The 25,367-nt window shown below is 50.6% G+C and overlaps 1 protein-coding gene and 1 long non-coding RNA gene across 9 annotated transcripts in view; one reads left to right on the plus strand and one right to left on the minus strand.

Moving 5' to 3' along the window:
* The window catches only part of CXXC5 (CXXC finger protein 5), a 99,115-nt gene extending 79,080 nt beyond the window's left edge, over nucleotides 1-20,035 (plus strand). For 7 of the 8 annotated variants that reach the window (XM_039486029.1, XM_039486028.1, XM_039486032.1 and 4 more), the window contains exons 2-4: nucleotides 6,007-6,982; nucleotides 19,221-19,301; nucleotides 19,727-20,035. In XM_039486029.1, coding sequence (XP_039341963.1) covers nucleotides 6,194-6,982; nucleotides 19,221-19,298 — 867 coding nt within the window. In that variant the 5' untranslated portion in view covers nucleotides 6,007-6,193 and the 3' untranslated portion in view covers nucleotides 19,299-19,301; nucleotides 19,727-20,035. The remainder of the gene's footprint in view (nucleotides 1-6,006; nucleotides 6,983-19,220; nucleotides 19,302-19,726) is intronic. The other variant, XM_039486035.1, reaches the window with a different exon arrangement.
* LOC120370824 overlaps nucleotides 3,348-25,367 on the minus strand; it is a 57,251-nt gene continuing 35,231 nt past the window's right edge. Inside the window, exon 4 of the long non-coding RNA XR_005583970.1 lies at nucleotides 3,348-3,448. This is a non-coding gene — a long non-coding RNA (uncharacterized LOC120370824). The remainder of the gene's footprint in view (nucleotides 3,449-25,367) is intronic.

The following is a 25,367-nucleotide window of genomic DNA, read 5'->3' on the forward strand; positions in this document are numbered from 1 at the left end:
ATGGGCTCACTGACGTCAGGGTTACGCTAGTGTAGCTCCATTTATTTGTGTGGAGTTACTTCTCATTCACACCTGTATTATTAAGATCAGATCACTGCTGTTAGCCATAGTGCAGAGGTTTTCAGCCTGTGGTCCAGGGACCCCTGGGATCTGCAGACGATATCTAAGATGTCCAAAGGGGTCGGCATCTCCATTTGAAAGTTTTTAGGGGTCCGCAAATGAAAAAAGGTTGAAAACCACTGCTGTAGTATTTGGGCCATTACCGCTGCCCATGAGAGAGGATCTGCCTTTGTAAATAACTGATGGAGACACATACTGACCAGCGGGAAGCTATACAGAGACATACAAGACTGACAAGAATGGGAGCTGTTAAGGTGCTGGCTGGGATAGTGTTTTTTGATTATGCTGACATGACATGACATGGTAATGAGTGTCGGTCAATAAGCTGTATTCAGTGACCTAGAGATGCAAGGTTCCATATCCTATAATCAACCCTTCCCCACAGGGCATCCATTTCATTCTTTGAATGTACAATATTTACCGTGATTGGTCTGAACTACAGATACTTGAGATCTCTATTTTCACATAGGTGTCTTCCCTTTCCACGATGAACGTTCTAACCCTGACACTTCCTAGCAAACAAAACTTTGAGGTACAATTCAGAGGAAATATCAGGAGTGCCAAAAGGTGCGCTAGCAAAGTCGTTTACAACTGAAACTTCCAGCGATTGCAAACGTGAGCTGAGCATGCCAGTAAAACCAGGCCTGAGTCAGTGCTCTGCACAAGCCCTGCAGATTTCCATCTAGGCAGCATGTCTGTGGCCATGAGCAGGCTTCCCGAATGTGGACACAAGAAAGAACATCTTGGGTTTTCCTTTTCCTTTACTACATTAAGCCTGTTGAGATCAGAATCTCCAAACTGAGTTTAGTGACAAGTTCCTAAAACCCACATTCCTGATTGTGCAGTGTTGTTAATAATCCCGTCTCGATGTTAGCCCTCAAGTCCCAGCCAAATTGCAAGCTGGGTAATTACATTCTACCTCCCTACGTTACCTCTCCAGCTCCAAGTGCAGGTGGGGCTTGTGCTCGCTTCTGGGGCCGAACTGTTGCACAGTGTTGCAACACCTGCCACTTTCCACCCCAGAGGTGGCTGCCTATAGAGAAGAAGCTGCTTAATTGGAGCAGCCTGCTGGACAGCCTGTTATCCCAATTACGGAGCCGTCCTAATTATCCGAAGACATCCCGCTTCTAAGCTCAGCAGGGGTTGTAGCCACCGGATTGCATGAGCTCTGAAGCGCCTAAGCTCCACGCCTGTTCCTGGGGAGCTCAGAAGCCCAGCAGGAACTGGGGGTGCTGGGGGAGCAATCCATTTTGTATTCAGTGGGAGCATCTGCCTCCCAGATAAACAGCGGCGCTGTCAGCCAGCACTGCTCACTGGGAGGAAATCAGCTCCATTGGCTGTAGAAGTCCCGACTGCCTGTCAGAACTGGCGTGTGCTGCATGTAGACACATCTGTATATTGCATACAGCTTCTATGGGCCAAATCAGCTCAGGCAAGTAAGGGCTGTAGCAGACCCTGGATGCTTCCAAGCAAGGACGGTTGTGCTGCATAGGCAGGGAACGGGTGCAGAGAGACTGACATGGGTGCTGTGGCAGCCTCCTCAAATTACCCCAGGGGGCAGGGGAAAGATCTGGGGCTAGTGCCGATCTGCGGCGATGTGGATGCCATCCACCTCCTGTGTTTGCGAGGGGTGCCACTCTCACTTTGCAGAGTCCCCTGTGCAAGGCCTGTTTACGTGGGGTTTGCAATTGGGGGAAGAAGATCTGAGCTGCCAGTCTGCCAGTTCTTTGGGCATCTTTAGGGTGAAGGGTCCTGTATAACTGTTCCATGGGGCCAGCGTCATGGGGCTTGATCTTTGCATGTAGCCCTTAGAACTGATTCACCGAGGCCATAAGTGGCTCTGCACCCCCTTGCGCCCATGCTGGATTTGTCTGTCCCTGTTTGGCTGCGCTCGCCACGTTGGCTTCTGTTTCCAGTGTGATGGCCAGACTGCTCCTGGTGTGTTGATTTGTGCGGGGGTTGTCACTGCTTGCTCCCAGTAAGCCCTGTTTATGACCCCCAGGCTGCAAGGATGCATGGATGCACTTGGAATTGTAACACATGAGAGCTGAAGAAGGGTAGGAATATTTCTCTCATCAGTCAATCCATTTCCCTTACCTGGCTGAGCTGGGAGATCTTCCCTTTCCTCCAATGTGGTCTCCCGGCACGCTGATCCTGCCATGAGGAGATACCCCCCTGCTCCCCTGCTCATCCCCCTGTCCCATGGGGTATCTGTAGAGGCTGCCACAGCACCCAGCTCATGCTGGTCTCTCTGCACCCTCTCTCTGCCTGTGCAGCAGAACCGTCCCTGTTTGGGCGCATCCAAGCCTCCCACGGCCCTTCCCAGACCCAGCTGATCGGGGCCCTGAGAATGTCGAGCTTGGGTGAGAGTTACAGGCTGGGTGCTAGCCGCTCAGCACGTAGGTGTGCAAAACAAGTGTGACTTCCACACCAAGGGGGTGGTGGAGGGAGGGGCAGCAGGAAAAGCAGTAACAGGAGGGCGTAAGATAAGGAGGCTGGGTGACTTTATCTCACATCCTCTTGTTAGATGCTTTTCCTGCTTTGCTCCCCTCTGGGCCCCTGGCATGCCAGTTACAGGCGTTTTTGCAATAAAGGTGCGACACCCCAGAGTGCTGCTGGAGAGAGACTTGCCTGGGACCCACTGACTCCAGCAGGGGCGGTTATGGCTTTGCATGCTGACTCAGTGCCAGCTTGGTGCAAGATACCCTACTTCAGCCCTTACGTGCATCCTCTCACCGCCGTTTATGTCACTGCTGACTTTGGCCTATAGATTTCCATGGGAGCTGCACCAGTTTACCTGAGCTGGTCCTGTCATTGCTGCAGCAGTGCTAATATCCTACACCTCAGCCGTCTCCATATCTCAGGCCCACCCCTTCCAGCTAGCCAGGATCCCCCTCCCATTTACTAACATGGGGGGAGGGGACAGGGCAGTCACAATGCCCTGACCCCTGGTTGTGACCTCCAAGCTGAAAGGCTGCATAGCTGCACATTACATTACAACATGCAAGCACTGAAGAAAGGGATAATAGTACAGTGGTAGGAACATTTCTCTTATGAGTCAGGGCATTTCCCTTATTAGGGTGAGATGGGACCTCTTCCCTTTCCTCCAATATGGTCTCCCGGCGCACTGATCTTGTCAGTTTCACTTAAGAGCTGGTACTGCCGTGTCTGGGTGACTGTCCATTGGCAGAGAGGTCATGTAATGTGGGAAGACTGTATGATCCTGTATTTGCAAGCCTCTTCCCTTTAATTACAGCAGGCCCGCAGAGAGCCTGTAGCTGGGTCAGGCCATGCAGTCGTATTGAATAAGACGTTCACTGCAGAACACCTAGAAGAAAGGGAGGAATGACGGATAGACAAGAGCAGGGAGAAGCGTGCCAACAAGATAACGCAGCTGTCACTCTTGGCGCTGGGAATAATCAGGGCTTGTTGGTTTAAGGCAGATGAGACGCCGCATTGTGACGCCAAATGGGCCAGGCTGGGCAGTGGTGGGGGGGCATTGTCAGAGCAGGGGCGTTAGCCACCAGTGCTCCTGGGTGGGCCATGGCCCATCCACTTAGCATCCATGCCCACCCCTGCAGCCCCGGCTCTGCTCCGGCCCCAGTGCTTACCCTGCTCCACCCAGAACTCCATCTGGGGAGTGGAGTCGGCGCGCAGGGACTTACCCCTCTCCGCCTGCCTGGCGCTCCATCCGGGGAGCAGAGTCAGGGCGCAGGGGATTGGCCACTGGAGCACCGAGCAGGTGGGGCTGAGCGGGGCAAGCCTCTGTGCCCCAAACCCACTCCCCGGGTGCGTGCCTGGGCCCCAGGGGGCCCCTGGCCAGCGTGTCCATTGCCCCATGCAAGGCCGGCTGGGGAGGGTGGGCGGGAAGCAGCCCCGATCCCTCCTGTTCCTTTTCCCCTGCCCCCTGTCATTGCCCACCCACCCCAAATCAGGGCCCATCCAAGTGTCCCGTCCTGCTACGCCACTGTTTCCAAACAGCTGGGCAGGAGGTCATCATGGCCCTTGGGCACCACAGGTCGGTTCTGATAGGCCAGTGTGGATAAAGTGCTGTCGGTGGGAGCTGCTGGGCCTGTCCAGTGGCTGAGGCCCCTGAGGAGGGCCATGGCCTTCCTCCAGCTCAGGAAGTGACAGCCCGGTGGCCCTGCAGCCGGCTTGGTGGGTGGTATGTGGACTTGATGCCCCTAAGCTTTTCTCATCTAAAGTCTGATTACTCTGGCTTTGTGCCTGTTGAGTGTGGGGGGCAAACTTTGCACTAATGAGTCTCCCTGCAGCCAAGCTGGGCCCTGACTTCCCTGTTTGCGGGAGCACGTTGGGCCTGCGGAATTCGCACCAGCACATTTACCCCCCCGTAGAATGGGTTGTGGGCACAGGTCTGAGCGGCTCCTCCTCCCACTCTCCTCCAGCTGGGCGCCCGGCGGGCGAGTGCTCTGACTTGTGCCCGCTGCGGTATTGCAGCGACCCAGACACGGGCACTACCCAGGGGAGGCCCCCCTTCAGGAAACGTACCCGGGCACTCAATGCTGAGGGTAGCAGTACCAGGACCTCCTTACACAGCAGGGAGGAACGCAGCTGGAGTCTGTGGGGCTACACTGGTTTAGGTGAGATCAGAATCAGGCCCATGTGGCCATAGGAAGCTTCTCAGATTGGCTTTGCTGTCTGCAGACTCGTTCACTATAGCAGCGTTTTCAAACTGCATAGCATCGTGACCCACTTCTGACAACAAAAATTACTACACGACCCCAGGATGGGGGACTGAAGTCTGAGCCTGCCCAAGCCCCACCACCCTGGGTCTGGGGCCAAAGCCCTGCTGCGCTGGGCAGGGGGCCTGTAATCTGGGCCCCAGCACCCAGGGCTGAAGCCCTGGGCCCCAGCAAGTCTAACACCCGTCCTGGTGACCCCACAGTTTGAAGACCACTTCACTAGAGGGATTACACCAGCTCAGTGTAGGCCAAACCTCTGGGGTCTGCTATACAGCACGGAGAGGGACGTTCTCATCACGGGACGGTCTCGTCACTTTCCTCTCTGACTCCCAAGGCAAGCATTCATTCTTAAAAAAAAGAAGCAGCAGCAGCAATCCCCCCTGCAGCTCCAGGAACTCTTCGAGCAGCAGCAGCGCTTGGGCAGTGATTGAGGACACGAGAGGGAGTCAGGCCAGAAACACAGACTGACCCATTTAGTCGCTGCCTGAGCTGGGTGAGACAAGGGAAAATGAATCCGCATAAATGGGGAAAACAGATTAGATTGCCGGGGCCTGGTTCTCGTCTCACACCAGCTGTACCCTAGTGCAATGCCATTGGGCCAGTCCCTGGCTCTGATCCGGCAAACTCAAGCCCAGCATTAAGAGAAATCTGTCTGCCTGGGTATGTGGCTAGGAAAAAGAGGGCATGGACAAGATGCCACTGTGTCTGACTGATCCTCAGCTGCAGGGACAGCTGCTGGGGATATGGGAAGGAAATAGATTCAGCGGTGCTCTAGGGACCAGGTTAGCAGCCTCAGAATCAGGGCAGCACAAAGGTGACTTAACGCCACCTTTCCTCACTTCACGGACCCGTGCTGAACACAGCTCAGCTGGAGCAGAGGGTCTGGGCTGCTGGCTTTGGTGGGGTTCCTCCTCATTTCCCCCAGTGAGAAAGGGGAATCAAATCCTTGGAGCATTAGCAGTGCAGGGCGCTGCTTGTCAGCCAGGCCAGGCCTTTCCTTTGAAATCCATAATGGTGACCCTTTAAACGTAACAGTGTAGAATAACTGATCCCAGTCTAGGTCTGTGCACTGTCGGTTCATTGTTAGTGGAGCTGAGGCTTTCATTGCAGGGAGCTGGAGAGTGGCTTTGGAAAGCACGGTCACTTGTGCCACTGCTAACTGTCTATTGTTTTCTACTTCCAGAGCCGTATGTTTTGTACCATTCCCGCAGACGATGTCCCTGCACTGACGTTGCCCTGAAGACTCCTGCAGCAGCGTTGGAAGGATTCCCCCGTTGATTATAATTATTTCAGTTTTTGGTGGTTGGTTGTTTAGTTGCTGCGGCGAGTGGGGTTTGGTTTTTTGGTTTGGTTCTGGTTTTTTTAACACCATGTCTAATTCGGGCGCCCCTCAAGATGCTGGTAACAAGCCCAACGTGTTGGACAGAAATAACCAAGAGGACTCGCAACCCCCCGTCAACTCCGAGAGGAGGAACAAAAGTGGGATCATAAGTGAACCTTTGAATAAAAGTCTTAAGAAATCGCGTCCGCTCTCCCACTACTCCACCTTCAGCAGCAGCAGCTTGGTAAGCGAACATTCAGAGAAAGGAACCTCCTTAGCTAATGGCAATGAAGCAACTGTGGATAAAAGTCACTCTACCTCAAAGCACAAAAACATCTCTAGTATGCTGAGCAAATCAGACAGGGCGTCAGAAATCTCATCAGAAGGACAGATCAGCCTACAACAGTTTGCTCAGTCTACAGATATGCTCAAAAGAGTGGTACAGGAGCACATTCCTTTACCAAATGACCACGGGACTGGTATCTCTGATATGGAAGCGGTCTCAGCTGCAGAGACAATGAACAGCCCATCTGATTTTCCTTACCTGGGGGCTTTTCCCATAAACCCAGGCCTTTTCATTATGACCCCTGCTGGCGTGTTTCTGGCAGAGAGCGCGCTCCATATGGCTGGCTTGGCAGAGTACCCAATGCAGAATGAATTGGCATCTGCCATCAATTCTGGGAAAAAGAAACGGAAAAGATGTGGCATGTGCCCTCCGTGCCGAAGACGGATAAACTGCGAGCAGTGCAGCAGTTGTAGGAATCGCAAAACTGGCCACCAGATTTGCAAATTCCGAAAATGTGAGGAACTCAAAAAGAAGCCGTCTGCAGCGCTGGAGGTAACTGGCTGTAGTCCGACATCCTAACCTTTCTCTTGGTCTGCTGTCCTTTGGATGTTGATAGAGATGATAAAATCCCGGGGCTTTTTTCTTCTTCTTAACAATTCCTGCCTTTAGCATCACACACAAATTGTCAGCGATCTCCTCATGCTGATCGACTGAATTCTGATTAGTAATTAGCAGTAATATCACCTGAAATAGGTCTTGCCATGATGATTACAACCCTCTGTAGATTTGTATCCTTTCTGTTGACTCCTGTAGGGGCTTTTGAGTTTTATAACAAGGGGAGTGTCTCACTATTGTACCTGCCGGCTAGCTAGCCATTGCTTAGTACAATTCCTGAGCCAGTAAGTGAATCATGGGATGAGGGCCTGATCCAAAGCCTTCTGAAGTCAGTGGTAATCTTTCCGTGGACAGCAGTGGGTTTTGGATCAGGCCCTAAATTCTTGGCTTTTCAGGGCAGGTCTCAAGGCAGTTACCCTGCCATTATCAATCCGTTAAACCTGTTTTTCCAAACTAGTGTTCCACTGTACGTCATTAGGTTGCCCCTTGTTCTGAAAGGGAAGAAACAGGCTGTGGTTAATTCCTGTGAAAATGATTGTGCTGTGTGCAAATTGTTAGGGGATGAGCTCTTGAAAGTTGGTGTGATCAGGTGGGGAATGGCCACTTCGTTTGGGAAACATGTCCGGTGCTGAGACAACCTAAGCTTACCTAGAGCTAGATTTTGAGCTTGATGACACCAGTATGAATCCATTGAAGAAAGAGGAGTTACTCCAGATATACACTGGTGTAACTGGGAATGGAATCTGGCCCCTGATCTTTCCTTTTTTTATGTCTGGACTGTGGGCCAGGTCTGATAGGCTTCCTCAGTGTCCAGTACCGGAGCGTGCTGGGTGTCTCCTGGGAGCCGCTGCGAGCCAGCAGAATCCAGTGAGAATCCAGGGTGCGCTGGTCCTTTCAGGATTGGGTCCTTAATCTTTACTTGGGCAAACGCTCTTTAAGATCACTGGGAGTTTAGTCTGAGTAAGGACTGCAGGATTCGGTGCTAAAAAAGGGCTGCCCCAACATATCCCTCTGGCTTATGAAGCTGATTCCTGATTGAGTGCTAGTGCAGGGCAGACGGGTTATTAATCTGGAGCCCATATACAAGGCAGCATGGACTGAGTTATCAGACGTGCCTGAAATTCAACCAGAGCCTTGTGGAGCAAGGTCAGAACTCAGTTGTTCCCAGTAAACTTCAACTGAAATTATGTGAAAAGTTAGGCGTGAGTTAGGAGCATACAGTGCCTCTCGGCATGTTTCAGACATGAGATGACAATGAACTACCGTGCTTTATTATTAACGCCAACATGTATGCATCTATTCACTACTTTATCCATCTCTTAAATGAGGAAAGGTCAGTAAAATTGGGGCTTGGGGGAATCCCTGGCATGGGCATTTTGTATCATCAGATGCTCTTCCCATATCTCTGTATTTTGGCTTTTTAAAATAAAATCTCCTAGCCATGGGTGACCAGGGCTTCTGATGTTCAGCTGTGGAAGGACAGTTCACCCACGGTCCAGTTTCTCACTTGAATTTGAAATCCCAGAAGACCTGTTCTTTGGAAACGTTCTGTTGACCAGAGATGTTTTCTGATTCTCTTGTGTTAGTTTTGTTTCGGTAGGGATGTGTGTAGCGCTTTATAAAGCCCTAGCACAAAAGTGATGTAGGTAGTGTGACAAAGTTCCTCCTCTACCTTGGTGGGTCCTGCGCTTATTGGCAGATTTGCTCACCTCAGCGATCTTCCCCCACAGTCTGGATCAACTCCTCCTGTGTCTGATCAGGAGTTGGGAGGTTTGGGGGGAACCCGGGACCGCCCTCTACTCCGGGTTCCAGTCCAGGGCCCTGTGAATTGCAGCTGTCTATAGTGCCTCTTGTAACAGCTGCATGACAGCTACAACTCCCTGGGCTACTTCCCCATGGCCTCCTCCAAACACCTTCTTTATCCTCACCACAGGACCTTCCTCCTGGTGTCGGATAACACTTGTACTCCTTAGTCCTCCAGCAGCACACCCTCTCACTCTCAGCTCCTTGCACCTTTTGGTCCCAGCTCCTCACACGCACTTCCTCTCCTCTGGCTCCCCCTCACCTAACTGGAGTGAGCTCCTTTTTAAACCCAGGTGCCCTGATTAGCCTGCCTTGATTGGCTGCAGGTGATCTAATCAGCCTGTCTGCCTTAATTGGTTCTAGCAGGTTCCTGATTACTCTAGTGCAGCCCCTGCTCTGGTCACTCAGGGAACAGAAAACTACTCAGCCAGTGACCAGTATACTTGCCTTCTACCAGACTCCTGTACCCCACTGGCCTGGGTCTGTCACAGTAGCAACAGAAGCAATCCCTTGCATGTCAAAGATACAACCTTGACCTGGAAGAGCTGTGTGGATACGAGAGAACTGAATCTCCCCGCTGCTTCTTGAGCAGAAATGGCTAAAGCATGAGTGAGTGTTCTGTGCTCTGTATATTCCATTTAATTCACGGTTGATTTTTGGTAGCTTGACCACCGCTCAGGGCTGTGTGCCTTCCTCCTGCTGCTGAAGATTGCTCCTGTGAAGCCAACAAAGGTTAAAAACACCACAGCCTCAGCTGAGGCAGCAAGGTGTTGTACCAGGTTGCAAGGATATTATGCAACCTCTGACGTCTTCTGAAGGAGAAAACTTACTGTTTTCTTAGCCACGTTCTAAGTTTTCAATTAGCATCAGATCTGAATGAATAGTGAAGGGGAAAAAAATCTATTTGGGCGGTGGGGGTAGGAGGGGGACCGGTGTCTTTCAAAAACCGCTGTATTGCTAAATTATATTCTTGTTCTAATTTGCTGAGTCAGTGATCTGGAAAAAGGGAGAGGGGGAAAAAAAAGTTCATCTCTTCTGAAGAGTCCTAAAGCAGGTCAATTGATTCCACAGCTTGTATTAGGTTGAAGAGGGTTTTCTTCCTGCAATATGAGTTATATGGAAGTTAAATTGCACGGGGAGCCCTTCGAACGCTCACCCGTTTGATTTGTTTCCTGTTCTACGGCTGACTGAGAAATCAGAGTCACTCGAATCGGGCTTTTAATTTATGATTTGGGGCCTCCGAGTGGACGAGTCACTTTCTTTTCCGAGTGAATTTGGAATAACTCCTAGATGTAGGACAGGTGACTCAACAGGAATTCCAGATGTGGTTAGGTGCGTAGGCAGAAATGGATTGATAGCTGTTATTGGCTCTAAAGTTTCAGGTAAGATTCCATCCTTTGGAGAACTAAGGAACTTACAGTCACCAAAATAGGGCAAAACCTCACATGCTGTAGGTACATTTATGGCCACTCTTTCCATGACGTCGCCCCAGAAACTGCATTCTCATTCACGCTGCTCACCTAGTTTGCAGTCCATGTGCGTAGGCAGGTGAAGACAGGGTGGCAGACTGTGAGCTGCCTGCCAGTGAGAGATGCAGTTCTCATGCTCTTTAAGGCGATCCAGTGCATTCTTCCACTCATTGGAGCCTGGTGGAGCACTACAGAACTCAGCCTCTTCTGAAACTTTCATTATTTATCTCTTTCCTGATGAAAATATCCTCCTCTTAGACTTTGTCATCTCCATAAAGTCAGACAAATTTAGGAAGCCACCTGTGTTTCGGCACAATTTATTGGTGATTACACCTTCATCAACTTCACCTGTCACCATTGGCCAAAGCACTGCAACAAATTCAGGCAACATCACTGTGTCCTGCTCAGTTTCTTGGTTCGGTAGCACCCCCTGGAGGTGGTCATGACTCCTGTTTTGAGAGCAGAGGCATTGCTGATGGTCTCTGTGCCCCAACAGCTGTTTCTCCATTGCTGGTGATGGCTAGACAAGGATGTGTTGTCCCAATGTTATTCTTGTGTGTCCTGATGTTATTCTTCAAAAATCTCTCAAGAGCCACACTTCCTCCCTTTCTGAGCTGGCTGGGCAAACGCTGGAGAACAATATTCACATGCACTCATTTGAACAAACTCTGTGAATCCAGTTCAACGGCATCCATAACATTCTGTATTAATTTTTGGTCACCTTTGGGCACCTCTGCCTTGTACAAGAATGTGTGTGGAAGTTTCAGGTCTCTTGTGAATACAAGTGCAAATATATGGCCATCTTGAAATCTCTTTCAGTCATCTCTCCTGTTGTACAAAAGGTTCTGTTATCCAATCAGGGAACAGAAACAAGACCATGTGACCTAGATGACCATTTGCACATGCCAAAGGGCAAATAGAAAGAGGGAGTGAAGGGTTAGAGATCAGCCCATTGCCTAGGATATGTTCGTTTGCAGTGGTGTTCAAACAGCTCTGAATAACAATGAGTCGTAAAAAACCTCCAGCTCAATGCCTGGTGCACACAGGTCTGATTCACTATGACCTGAAGTGAGTTGGGCTCTGCCCAGGCACTGGCTTGCTCAGTAGATGAGTCTAAGCACTTACGTGACTCATTCATCATCTTCCTTCTCTATACAGAGCCCTATCCTGAGCAGGGTTGAGTCAGTACTTAGCACACACAACTACCGTGGGGAGTCAGGGGTGCTTGACACCTCTCCGGATTGGGTCTCTTATAACCTTTCCAGACTCATCTTTGACCTGATTTTTCTGATCTTTCTAGCACCCGTATTCCTCCAAAGCAAGTCCTGAATCGGCCTTTCAGATCGGCACACCCGGACCCCGGTTCAGTATTATCAGCTGAGCTGCCCCAAACGTTATGTTCTGCAGAGCAGGCTGAATGCTGGAGGTGAGGGAGGCCCCTGGGATCTTCGCACTTTAGGCGCCTCTCCTGCCTGTGTAGAAACCTGGGCCTGCTGTGCACTGGGAGTGTGTCCATGTCCCATGGGTCAGCGTGGCTGTGCACTGCCAGGCTTCACTTCATTTCAGGCAAGCAGCCCCTCAGTCCAGAGCCCTTAGGAACGAGGCAACGCAGGGCATGGGAAGAAAGCTATGTTTAAAGGCGTCACTAAGAGACATGACCTCCCTGACTCCATGCCATCTGTGGCCCTTGTGACTCCTCTTGATTGTACCGGTGTCCCCAGCAGCATAAGGCCTGTGTGGGGTGTCAGTGAAAGTTAGTCCCTCGGGAGGAGGGAGGGGGGCCCATGCACCTCCTGAGCTATCTGTAGAGCTGGCTTTTGGGATCCTGGTGAGCTCATGGCCCAGGGCTTCTGAACCACATTGGTCCCCAGTTTTGTGAGGTGACCTTAATTCAAAGGGGTCACCAACCGTCTGAACGTGCTGGTGGGGGCAGTGTTAGCTCTGCCAAACAGAGAGCAGCATGTACAAACCCAGGGAAAGACCTGCCATGCCCCTTTTGCCTGGCCACCAAGTGGTGGGATGGAGGGCAGTAGCCATCCCTAGCCATAGGAAGAGAGAGTAGGTAGAGGAAAGCATTTGGGGAAGGAGGGAAGAAAGACAGAGACTAACATCCTGGAGAGTCCCCAGATCCTAACATCAAGCTTGGCTGTCTGCTGCTTTTCGTAAACCCAGCCGTGCAGTGATTCTGGGCTGCTGAGCACGAGGCCTGGGTTTGATCCTACGGCCTTGTCTCCTGCCCTCTAGGCTAATAGGGACTGGGAACGATGGGGTTGCTCAGCTCCTAGTGAGTGGAATAACTTCAAGCCATTTAGCACAACCCCTGTGGCTGAGGCAGAGAAGGCATTAATGGGCTCCAGTCCCCGCTAGCCTGCCCTGGTCAAGGAAGGTTGCGGTGGGGTAAGGCCCTGGTGGTTGAGGTGAGGAGAGGAGACAGAAGCTTTTCCAGGAGAACTCCCTCCCAATAGCCCGCGAAAGGAGCACAGCTGTGGATAAAAAAATCACATTCAGTCTTTACGGTGGCATAAAATAAACCCCATCTCAGCATCGTCATTACCCTCCCTCTGCACGTCAGACTGTCTGAGGGACGGGGAGCCGCTAGGCCATGTCAGATGAAGAATGAAAGGGCGGGAAAGCTCATTGCAGCTGCACCCTAGCCTCCCACACATAGTGAGTGAGGAACAAGAAAGCACTAGCCTCTGCGCATGGCCAGTACTTTGGGCTCTTCCCAGGCAAGGGCACCTCTCTTGGCTCAACGTGGTTGTACCATGGTTTTGTGGCCACCTCATGTGCGGTGGTAGAGTGAGCTATCGATCACAGTGGGGGTGAGGAGCACAGTGAGTGCCCAGCTCAGCTGTCAGTCACCTAAAATAACCCCTCTCTGACTGTTCAGTGATGCTCTGCTATCAGCAGCCACATCGGACCGGTCTTGGCTAACGCTTCCAAAGAGGGTTGCTGCTCTTGCAGTTCGAGCCATAGCATGGGCAGGGCCATAGACAGCAGGTGCTGGGCTCCTCTGATGCCATCTGAACGTAAGAACATAACATAAGAACGGCCACACTGGGTCAGGCCAATGGACCATCTAGCCCAGTGTCGTGTCTTCTGACAGTGGCCACTGCCAGGTGCTTCAAAGGGAATGAACGAAAGGTCTTTTGCAAAAGATGTTTCTTCTTGAACTCCCGGCTGGGGCCCAGGGCTAGCCCTGCTCCCAAGGCAGCGCTCGCTCCTGGCACTGCTGACCAGATATGTCGCTAGCACAAAAGCATCTTTTCCCGATTGCTCTTTTGCCTCCTCCAGTGATTTGATTGTAAATTGCAGAAATTGTTGAGGAACAATGATTGTGCCGTGGTGCTCGCTCAGCCCCCAAGATAAATTTGCCCAGGAAATCAGATGTGTGCTATGCATAGGCAGGACTGGCTTATCGTCTTGTGAGCAAGCCAAAGCAGCTTGCTGTGGGCCCAACTCTGCATAGTGCTGCACACCTTCCCTTCCCATTGACCGAGACCTCTCTCTGTTTTACGCAGCCCCCATGTGGGTGGGCCTGCTCCTGAAAACACTGTAGTCGTCATCACTGTCTATGCCATAGATAGATCCCACCAATCCAACATGCAGATGGGCACAGGACATCTACACAGCAGCATCAGGCACATGTTAACTGGGTTGGCCTGACCACAGCCTACCATGTTATCCAGCCATGGTTGCACCAGTGGATTGTGGGACAGTCTGGGCAGCTATCTCATAGGTCCTCAGCTGCTAGGGCCAGAGCAGGGCATTGTGGGGGGTTTCGCGTGGTATCCCCTTGGACCCAGGGAAGTGGGACTTGCTAACCGTTTGTGGGCACAGCAGAGGAACCACTCTAGGTCCCAGGTAGTGCCTGGCAGTTGTGCTACTGCCCTTCTTGTGAGCATGGTCAGAACGCAGCACACCCACGTGACTAGGCTCTCACCACTGTGTGAGCGGACACACACCATCACGAGTCATCTTACAGCCAGAGTGCAAACTCGCAGAACATCTGTGGTTCTGATAGGCCCCTCAGAGCTTCCGTACTTCCTGGGTTCAGCTGCCGGCGGGCCCCTACTCTGCCTCAGCAGTACCATTGCCTTCCGCTCTGGCAGGTCGTATTTCTGTCCTGTATTGTGCAGCCATTTGAGTGTTTGCATTTGGATGGAGCTTGAGAAGAAGAGAACCCCCATCCCCAAAGCGAGGTGAGTTGTGGCTAGAGGAAAATGCTTAGTCCTTCCTCTCGAGGCAACTTTGAAAATCCCTGGCGGCACCTGAGCCTCAAGTTGGCAGTTGTCCAGGCTCTAGGACATAAATCCAGTCCCTGAAGGGCCCCCACGCTCCTGTGCCTGGGCAGATCCTTCAGTTCTGGTTTGTCTGTCTTTGTATGGCAGAGAAGAAGGTGCTGCCGAGCTGGCCTCTGGCAGGGTGCAGATTTCCTCCTGAGGCTGGCAAGGGGGGAGCCAAACCCCGAGGTCCACATCTACAGAGGAGATAAAACAACCCAAAGTGACTTTGCCCATACAAACACTTGCCCGCACAAGTGTTCGGGCTGAAAGGTGTGTGAGTTTTGCACACACCAGAAGTTAGTGGCACAAAAATGGACACTGTGCTGGGGCCCCTATGAACATGCAGTCCTGAGTGCCTGCAGCTTCCGTGCCGGGACGGCTCATCATCAGCTGATGCTTTGGCATTCCCCATCGTGCTGACTTGCTGCTGCCGTAAGTAGTCTCCCACCAAGTCCTGGGCAAGGGACACTGGTTCTCAAGAGACTGCACCAGCCTCTTCCCTGAGCCTCCTCCATCAGTTTGCCTTTTCGCGCTGTACTGTTGAAGTGCTTTTCTTAGCATCCATCTCCTCCAGCAGGAGATTAGTGGAGTCAGGGAAGCGTGCATGGACAGGCAGCTACCTGATTGAGGGTTTATGGCAACATAGGAATTGCCCTGCTGGATAAGCCTATTGGTCCATCTAATCCAATATGCAGCCCCTGGCAATAGTTCCTATCTGATGCTTCAGAGGAAGGGGGGAAAACCCAGCTGCTGCCCTTGGGGACAACCCACTTAGATCTGATCAGGAGCCAGTGTTTCCTAACACGTATCCCGCTTCTTCCTTGCCTGCAGGGATGGAAGCAGCACTCGCGCCATGTCAGGATGGCCGTAGAGTATTTTGTGGTACATGTCAGGCCCTGGTGGGTTTCTAATAAACAGTTCTCTGGAAAAATACCACGGCTTCCTCCTGGGCAGAAAAAGAGGGTGCAGGAGTGGAGGGAGGGGGGCTATCTGTAGGGCAGGTCATTCTCCCCCCCCCCACTTTGTCAAGCCTTGCCAGAGGCTTGATGTGTTTGCGCCAGTGGAACTAGTTTGAGGTGAAGATGGTTGTTCCTCACTAGCCCACCCTGTCCTTGTCCACTTGGGTGCTGCTGCAGCACTTCATAGTTGTCCTGAGGGAACCCGCTGTTCCCCATCAGTAGCCTCAGCCAGCTTGGCTATGCAGGAACTGAAGGAGAGGGATTTAACTGGTACATTTGGCTCCTGCATTACATCTCCACCAGCTCAGAATCCCTGCGCTGCCCCTGGGGAGTTCTACGTGCTAGCAAGTTTCATCTGGCATTGGTAAGTTTCCTGTCTTGCTGCCTTTATAGCAGGCAGTGCCTAGCATAAGCCTCTTAAGTAGGAGATCTCCCTCAGTATCCAGGCTGGAAGACCTGTAATCCCTGGTGAACATTCCTCTGTCTTGCTGTGTATCATTCACCAGTGGGTCCTCAGCACAATGTGAGCTTTTAAAAGCTTTCATAGTTCAGTTCCTTTAGCTAATGCTGACTCCCTGATGGTCTCTTCTTTAAAGGGTGCAACTCAAAACTGGTCTCCTCTGATGTGTGCTAGTTCTCCCCATGCGCTGTGATACGGTAGGATCTCAGAAGGGTCAAACCAGGTCCGAACTTGGAAGCAAAACCCAAGGATCAGCAGGTGATAGTTCAGGATGCCCCATGTGCAGGACTCTTCCCTGAACGTTACTAGTGCTGCCATTCAGAGGTGATGTAAACCAGAGGACTTGACCATTTGTGGCTGCTTAAAGATCCCCATGGTGCATTCTGCAAGAACCAGGGTATTGGCCCCAGTGTCCTAGGTCAGATAATTAATTTCTGCCAGCTCACATGCCTTTTGCAGTTTGAAATTAATAAAAACATAAGAACGGCCATACTGTGTCAGACCAGTGGTCCCTCTAGCCCAGTATCCTGTCTTCCGACAGCAGCCAGTGCCAGGTGCCCCAGAGGGAATGAACGGAACAGGCAATCATCAAGTGATCCATCCCCTGTCATCCACTCCCTCTTTCTGGCAGTCAGAGGCTAGGGATGCTCAGAGCATGGGGTTGCCTCCCCGACCATCTTGGCTAGTAGCCATTGATGGAACTATCTCCTGAATTTATCTAATTATTTTTTAATCCCAGTTATAGTTTTGGTCTTCACAACATCCCCTGGCAAGGAGTTCCACAGGTTGACTGTGTGCTGTGTGAAGACATTCCTCCTCTTTCCCATCAAACCCCGTACTAAGTACTGGAACGGTACTGTACACTAGCTGCATTTCCCGGACACTACATACATGCAAGAGACTGCGGTGTAAAGCTGAGCTCTTGCTAGTTTGTCCTTTGAAGTGATGGGGTTTAATAAAGGTCATGTAGTTCAGAGGGTAAGGTCTCCGACTGGCAGAAGACATAGTTCTAGTCTTTACTCTGTTCCTTATCTTGAGCAAGTCCCAGCTTTCTCTGTGCCACCATCTCTCCATCTGTAACATGGGTGATAATGCTTATGAGCTCTTTGGTAAAGTGTGTTATCATTGAACAGCAAACACTAGGTATTATCATTTAAATGTGGATGCATGAGCCATGATTCAATGCGCGTGTTGTTTGACAGGTGCCCAGAAAGGCCCGTTTGCATTGCTCATTTCTGCCATCTTAGGGTCTGTCCCTCGTTTTCTAATTTGCTGATTTCCCAAAGTGCTCCAGCCTAGCCTGTTTTTGAATGGCCTGAAATGAAGGGGAGGTTTGGGGCAGGCTCAGCAATCAGCATGAGGCTAGGGTAGCTTTGTAAAGGAAAGTTACCTTGCCGTGCCAGCTGCACTGGGAAGGCTGGCCTGCCTTTTCTGTATCCGACTCATTGGAAGCCGGACATTGTAATCTACATCAGACACAGGGGAAGTAGGAGCTTGTTCCATTGTGTCTGGAACAGTAAGTGGACGGCTGGAACAATCACAGAGCTGTTTTTCCAGATGCCCTTTCGGAGCAAGCATTCTCTGTAGCTCCTTCCCTCCCCCCAGTCTGTTGAGTGAAACCCTTCTAAGATGAGCCCTCGTGGGTGGAGGAGATATCCTTTTCCCAGGCAGGCACGCTTCCTTTCTTCATATTAAAAACCGATGTCGCAGCGCCAGGTCAGGCAGTTCTCAGGCACAGTGAGTTTGTTGGGTCTCAGCTTGGTGCCGAGCGGTCCTTTTGTCCATATCACAACCCTAACCTTGTGGCATCGCCCAGCGGGAAACGAGGGTTGAGGTGCGACCTGCACTGAAAGCCAAATAATAACCGTTCTGCCTCTGGTTGAAAACAAACCTCCCTTTCTGTCACTGAAGATGTGTGTGGTAGCCGGGCAGAGATGCTGAGAGTGACTACCCGGTGAAATGCTGTTCATTTGAAACAAGAACGCTAATTAGTAGATGTCACCTGAATCTCACTTTGTAAGGAACTGTTTAAAAGATGCAGCAGAGATGCGGGGTTTGGAGAACATGATCCCAAGGTATTAGCTTCAGTTACTAGCCCAGCTGATTGTTATGAAATCTGTGTGCAGATGTGACGGAGCAGACTTAGGCCAACTCTTTCTTTTCCTGCCTTTGAAATGCATCATTTTTTTATTAAAGCGCCTACAGGCTGAGTCCGCACTAGGGGATTTCCCTGTAGTGGAGGACGGCAGCAGCTGACCACAGCTTCGCTGAGAGCGCAGACAGGACCTGTGCTCCAGAGACAGGGGCTGAACGTGGCTCTGAGCAGGACTGGCAGTGCCCGCTGCGTTTCCCAGGCTAGAGGAGGCTAAGGAGAACTTTGCACAAGATGCTCTTGTGTAAAGAACAGAAGGCCTCTGGGCCAGCGTGCTCACCAGTTACTAATGTGCAAACACAAGCCCAAATTCTGAGGTGTGCTGAGCCTTTCTCAGTGGGCCCAATCCTGAAGCCCTCATTTCTTGCACACTCAAGCAGACGTCTCCCTGAAGTGAATGGGAGTTTGCCTGAGCAAGGCTGAATCCTGTTCCTTGGGGGCCAAATTTTCAAAGCCAGGAGGTCTAAAGTTAGACTCCTTAGAGCCATAGTCAGGACTATGTTTTTCAGAGGTGCTGAGCACCTGCAGCGCCCATTGATTTCAATAGGATTTGGTGGGTGCTCAGCACCTTTGGGAATCTTGTCATTTGGATTTAGGAGCTTGACATTAGGCAGCTGGGTTTGAAAGTTTTGGCTCAGGATTTGGCCCACTGATTGTCAGGGGTGGTGAGCTCCATTCCAGATCGTGCCTGGGGGCTGCAGGGTACATCAGGCAGCCGCCAGCCTTCCAGGCCAGTGGGAGGGACTTACTGAGTGAAGGCAGAGCTCCCGGCACCCTGGTACAGTGTAGCACTCTGGGCCCCTTAGCAGTTGCTGGCTCCCTTTGTGCCCTAATCAGCAGGCAGACAATGGGATGGTTGAGGGAGAAGTGGCTGGCCTGAAACAGGAGGAATTGTGCATTGTGTTTCCAAAGGGGGGTGGGTTGATCCCCTACATTAAGCTATTCCCTCCCTCCTCGCATTACAAAGCAGATATTTTGTCTCCCATCCAATACAGATTTTCCTCTTTTGTGTGGACTTTTCTTTCTCTTTTTTCCCCCCACCAAAGGCTACAACTGCTAAAAGGCGTAAGTCTCCCCCGCAGGACAAGTCCAGCTGTATAGTAACAGAACCCCAAAGACACTGAAATGTGAGTGCAAAGCGTGCCCCAGCAGGGAGGGCAGTGCACTCCAGACAAAATTTGCATGTTGTCATATGTTGCTTTTACTTAGCTGCCTTTAATCAACTTACCAGTTGATTGTATTAGCATTACTGCCGGCTAATACCTCTTTGACAAGGTCCGTAGTATAAACATGGTGCTTCTTGGGGATCCCCTCCCCTGCCTAACAACCTGTATGCAGGGCCAGATTTTGCAAACCCATCCTCATTTGGGCTTAAGTGGGTCCTTGGGCTGGGATTTCATCCTTGAGGAGTAATGGGACTGATTTCACGAGGAAAGATTTCTGTGACCGGCCCAAGGGTTATGTGCAGAGCAGACGTATTTAGTAGCAGTTGTGTTTCCCACATGCACCTGACTCTTAACATGTCCCTGTTTTCTTTTCTCTTTCTTTCCAGAAGGTGATGCTTCCTACAGGAGCTGCATTCAGATGGTTTCAGTAGGAATGAGAATTCCAAAGCTCTGTCATCTAAGTGCAATGTCACTGCTTGCTTGTGTTGTCTCAGGCAAGGAATTTTTTGGCTGAAATGAATGGATGCACCTGTGTCTCTTTAGAACCAAAAATATTTTCTCGCAGATTTCATTCCTGTTTTTATATATATATTTTTTTTGCGTTTGTTTTAACATCTTCAAGTTCTAGTAAAACATTTAACTGCTTTTCAAATAATAATAATAAAAAAATGGATCTGTAAAGTACCAAGACTTAATAGACAGAGTATGGACAATCAGTTTCTTTCTGTGTTTTGGTGTTGATGTTGTTTATGTGTGGAAGATGCAGTTCTTGTGTAGAGAATGTAAATTTACAGTAACCTTTTAAAATCTAGTTACTAATAAGCACTACTGTAATTTAGCACAGTTGTTTAATTACACCCTCATTTATACTTTTTATTTGATTATTTCCCATCATAAAATAGAGTGGATAGTTTCTAGAATGCCTCAACTTCATGTTTATAAATGAGAATATGTTTAAAACGATGTAGTATCCCTTTTCCTAACCATTCACATATGTAAGTTTAACCAGCAAGAAGCTTGGTATTAAAGATGAAAGAAAAATTGCTGCAAAATGGGCAGTCTTGGAAAAAAAATCATTGTTAGTTTATTAATATAGAACAAGAAATACTGCATACAGGGAAAACAAGATCCTAATTGCAATGATTTACTTATAGAAATCATTTTTATAAACTTACTGAAGTTAAAAGAAAAACAAAAAAAAATTGCAGGACCTGTGCTGAAGCAGTTCTGAAAGCTAATATTTCTCTTATGTTCAAATCCCCGTTTCTCCAGCTCTCTCTACATCAGTAAATTGAAATGCTGTTTGTAATGTTTTAGCGATCCAGGCTGTTTTGTGAATAAAATGAATGCATGTTTTGTGTCATGATTTACATCTCGTTTTTTTCTGTCCATTTCTGTTGCACGCAGTTGTGGAAAAAAAAAAAAGTAAAAAAATGTCCCTTTTGAATATGTCACTTCTTGTGTCATGGCATTTTCCTAAGTTTGCCTTTCTTGGCATTCAGGGTTTGGGGTGTATTTTTTTAGTTTTTTTGTTTTGCTTTTGTTTTTTATCAGCAGATTAAAAAATAAATGAGTGAATTGTAAATGTTTGCCAGTGCAAATGGAGCAATCAATCACTTTTTTCCCTAAGGTTGCATATGTTACATTTTTAACTGGTTAGCTGAATAGCACATGTGCTGCAAAATACATACTGTGTTAAATCTGGGTTTGTTACAATATACTTAGGAGTCTAAACTAAACTGTGCTAGGCTTGATCACTAGAATTTTCATTACAGGTAGCATGTGGACAACCAAACTACAGACTCCATGGAAACTGACATAGGGTTGTTGTTGGTGGTGAGTTTGTTGGGGAATTGACGACTTGTACCAGGTGATGGAATCGGCGCTACAGTCCCTTGTGTAAATTGAGGCCAAATCTGATTGGAAATGATGGGTGTTATTTTCAGAAGTATTCAGTGTTTGCCTAGAATTTGCCTCCCACTAGGTAACCATTGGCCACGATGGGAGTAGAGATGCGTCAGCACTGAGTGTGTTGACAGCCCCATCTTCATGGACATATTGTAACATGTGAATGGTGCGTTTCTGAGAGAGGAATCAAACGAAATAAACGGTGTCCAACCCATGAGCTTTCTCGTTTTTGCCTTTGGCCCTTTCCCACCCTGCTTGGGTCCAAAGCCGCGTGAGGAGCAGGACTGTAACGCTGTTTCTTGGGTCCCTTATCACAGATCTCCAGCTTTGGCAATGGATGCTGGGGACCCGATCCAGCTCCCAGGGAAGTCAATGGGCAGGCTGTCCTTGACTCCACTGGGAGTGGGATCTGGCCAGAGCAGTATTGCGCCGATATCTTTTTTTCTTCCTTCCTTCCTAACAAACAGCTGCACCAAGGTCTCTCCTCCTTGCCATTGCCATTGCAGTTTGCGAGGTCCAGACATTCACAGCTATTTGCTGCTGGAGCAGTTCCCAACCCAGCCCACCCATAAATGCACAGGCTTTTCCAATGGTGCCCAGCACATTAGGGTCCCAAGCCCCTGATGCCATGGCAGGAAACACAACAGGCTACAAGTCTGAATGCCACCACTTGCTCAGTCTCACTGTATTTAATCATATGAGTTGTTTGGTTAAAAACTGTCTCCCTTAGTGGGACTATTTGACCAGCTAGACCTACCTAGAGTTTATCCATACAGTACATGCCATTTGTTTTTGTAAAACAATGCCACAGATAACTGTAGTTAGACTGGTTCTGTCAAGACAAGGATAAAATGGATGCTTAGAAACAGGAACTCTTTTTTAGTGAGTAAGTTTAGATAGCTGAATGTTCAATAAAACAAATTTACTCTGCGCTTGTGAAGGGGTGACTCTGTTTTGGGGATAATTAACAAGTGTGTGTGGCTTGCAGCCTGGGTCACTCGCTAGATCACGTGGAGGGTGGACGCAGTAGGAGCTAAGGACAGCCAACCTTGGGGTGCGGCCTACGCTGCTTCACCCCATGAGTAGCGCTGCAAGTCACTATGCCCAACATACTTCTCTGAGCCCTGATTCCCTCCCTGTGTCCCCATGCTCCAGGGTGGATGGGGGCAGATGCTGCAGAGGGATGGTCAGTCATGCCACAGCCTGCCCTTGGGTCAGTCATGGAGCCAGATCTTGAGACCAGTGTAAGTGCAGAGGCAGTCAAGAGCGTTACTCTGGATTTGTGTGCATGTGATTGATGTCGGACGTGGAGGCCCCGGGGCACTCTGCGATGCACCTTTTAGCCCCCAGCAGAGCTAATATTCATGGGGCGCGTGCTGCTAAAACACACGTGTGGCTAGAGGCGTGCCCAGCAGTGAAGCCCCGGTGTGTGCTCGGGCTGCGCCCAGCACATTCAGCCTTGGAAGCCACGTCGGGGCAGCTTCAGAGGGAGACGCCGATTGAGAGCCATGGGGGAGGGGAGGGACGTGCTGCCGAGTGGATTATGGGCCTCTTTCCCTTTCCCGGTCTCCCTCCCGCGGCCCCTGTGCGAGGCAGCTGGCACAGGCCGGGCCCTGCAGATGGTGCAGCAGCAGTGTATGGATCTGGCTACCATACAGGTGTTTGATTTTTGGAGCTGCTAGCTAGCCAGCTTGGGGGGGCGGGGGAGGGGAATCAACCCACAGTTGAGCGAGTGAGTAGTCCATGCCCACTGGCATTAATTATAATGATCATTCTCTTCCCTGATGCATTCAGGGCTGGAGCCAGGGACACGGCGCATGCTTTCTGGCCTGGCTTTTTGAGCTTCTCCCCCCGCCCTCCCGGCATTGGAGACTCAAGGGAAGCCATTGGCTTGGCTGCAGCTTGACAGGCACAGGTGGTAGCACCAGCTGCATGTTCTCTCGTTCTTGTTGGCTCCACCACCGCTCTCGGGCCCTGTCGCAGCACAAGAGATGGTCAGCGGGGCCCTCAGTGTGGCTCAAATAGCATCCCGGCTGCTTGCCTCCAGCTGGCGATTTCCAGAGCGTACCAGGGAGGCAAATGCCTCTCCTACGCGGGAGCGTGCATTCGGAGGCGTGCCTGCTCCTGTGTGCGCAGACATCAGGCGCCCACTGATCGGGCTGGGTTAAGAACAAGAAAGAGAGGGCCAGGAAGGGGAAAAGCCCTGGAACACTTGCAGCCTAGAGAGCTGCAGCAGGGCAGCACCTGAGTCAGGTACCTCCTGGACTGCATTGCCTCTGCGGCATGTGATGAGCCATAGGTGACCCAGCCTTTCACCTTTAGTTCACATCCAGCCCTGCTGTGCCATCTTGTCACCCTCACCCTCCTGGATGTCACACACAGCTGCTGGGCCTGCCTGCGCCATGGACTGGATGCCCTTTAGCCCTTAGTCATAGAGCTTGGCTGTCTTTGATAAATCCAGGATTTGGGAGGAAGGGAACACAAGAACTAGGGGGTCACCCATTGAAATTAACAGGCAGCCGGTTTAAAACAAATAACAGGAAATATTTCTTCACACAATGCACAGTCAACCTGTGGAACTCTTTGATAGAAGATGTTGTGAAGGCCAAGACTACAAGAGGGTTTAAAAAAGAACTAGATAAATTCATGGAGGATAGGTCCATCAGTGGCTATTAGCCAGGATGGGCAGAGATAGTGTCCCTACCTCTGTTTGCCAGAAGCTGGGAATGGGTGACCGGGGATAGATCACTTGATGATACCTGGTCTGTTCATTGCCTCTGGGGCACCTGGCATTGGCTACTGTTGGAAGACAGGATACTGGGCTATATAGACCTTTGGTCTGACCCAGTATGGCCATTCTTATGTTGCATGATCATGGGGGCATTGCCCAAATGGGAGCTTTCCATTTAGAGTTTGCTCTGCTGAGGACAACTGGGGAACACTTCTGCCCCAGCTGGTGCTCTCGGGACTGGCCTGGCTGCTGTCTCCATGAGAACAACCAGGGTGAAAGGAGAAACCTTGGGAGCAAGAAAACGGGACAATGGCAGATGGGCTGGCAGCCTGAGGGGATCCTCAGCCAGACTGAAGAGATGGGGTTTAGCTCCAGCTAAACAGGGGCTGGGCATGAGAAGGAAGTCAGGGCTGAGGCTCGTGGTTGGGTGAAAGAAGCCTCAATCTGAGGCTGGGGAGATGGGACAGATGGAGAAGGCAGGGCGGGACCTGGGGAGACTGTGAGTGGAAGAGTGAGAGGGACTGGCGAGTGAACCATGGAAAGTCTTTGGACCCTTCTCCTTTGGAAGCGGGGAGGGAGGGTTTGGAGGGCAGGGGGAGAGCCTGCGCCCAGGAGAGGGTGGGAGGAAGGAAAATAAATTGATAAGGGCAATGAATTTGCTAAGGATCAATGGGCAGAAAAGGGTCACAGGCTATGGGGAAGAAAGGGCGTCTGAAATGAACAGAACTGCTGGAGAAAGGAGCTGACAGGCAAGAGAAGAGCTGGGTGGGTGGGGTCCAGGCCCAGGCCCAGGAGCTGTAGAGCTGCAGCAGCTAGAAAGGACACTGCAAGAGCCACAACTGGAACAGGAGCTGCAGTCAGTGCTAAGAGATACCTGACAGCCATACTAGCACGTATGGGCTGGCCGGGGTCCACTCACACCATAGGGGAGAGCAAAGCCCTCTGCCGCAAGACTCGCTGGGTGAAATCTCTGGCCTGTACTATGCAGTAGGCCAGCCTAGCTGAGCACAGTGGCTCCTTCTGGCCTTGAGACTGTTAATATAAAGCGTATTAGACCCATGAATCGCTTTAAACCCCATTCTGCAGAGTCTGGGGAGTGCAAGGTCATGCAACAGGCGTTGGTTGAGAGGTGTATTTAGGACTTTTCCCCCCACGTTCTGTCTCCTGCTGGTTGCCTGGGGCATTGAGGGGGTAGGAGAATCACCTGGAGCTGCAGCAATGTTAGGGTCTGGTTCCTCCCTAACACAGCCACTAGAGGGTGACATAGCTTCACACACGTAGGCAAGAGTGCAGTTCAGTCTGCTGCAGGGAGTGGCGAGCACTCACCTTAGCCAGTACAAGCCAAGTTAGCAAAAGCTGTTCCTGGCTGACAGCACTGCATTAGCTGG

Source organism: Mauremys reevesii, linkage group 8, assembly GCF_016161935.1.
Source record: "Mauremys reevesii isolate NIE-2019 linkage group 8, ASM1616193v1, whole genome shotgun sequence".
Lineage (NCBI taxonomy): Eukaryota > Metazoa > Chordata > Testudines > Geoemydidae > Mauremys > Mauremys reevesii.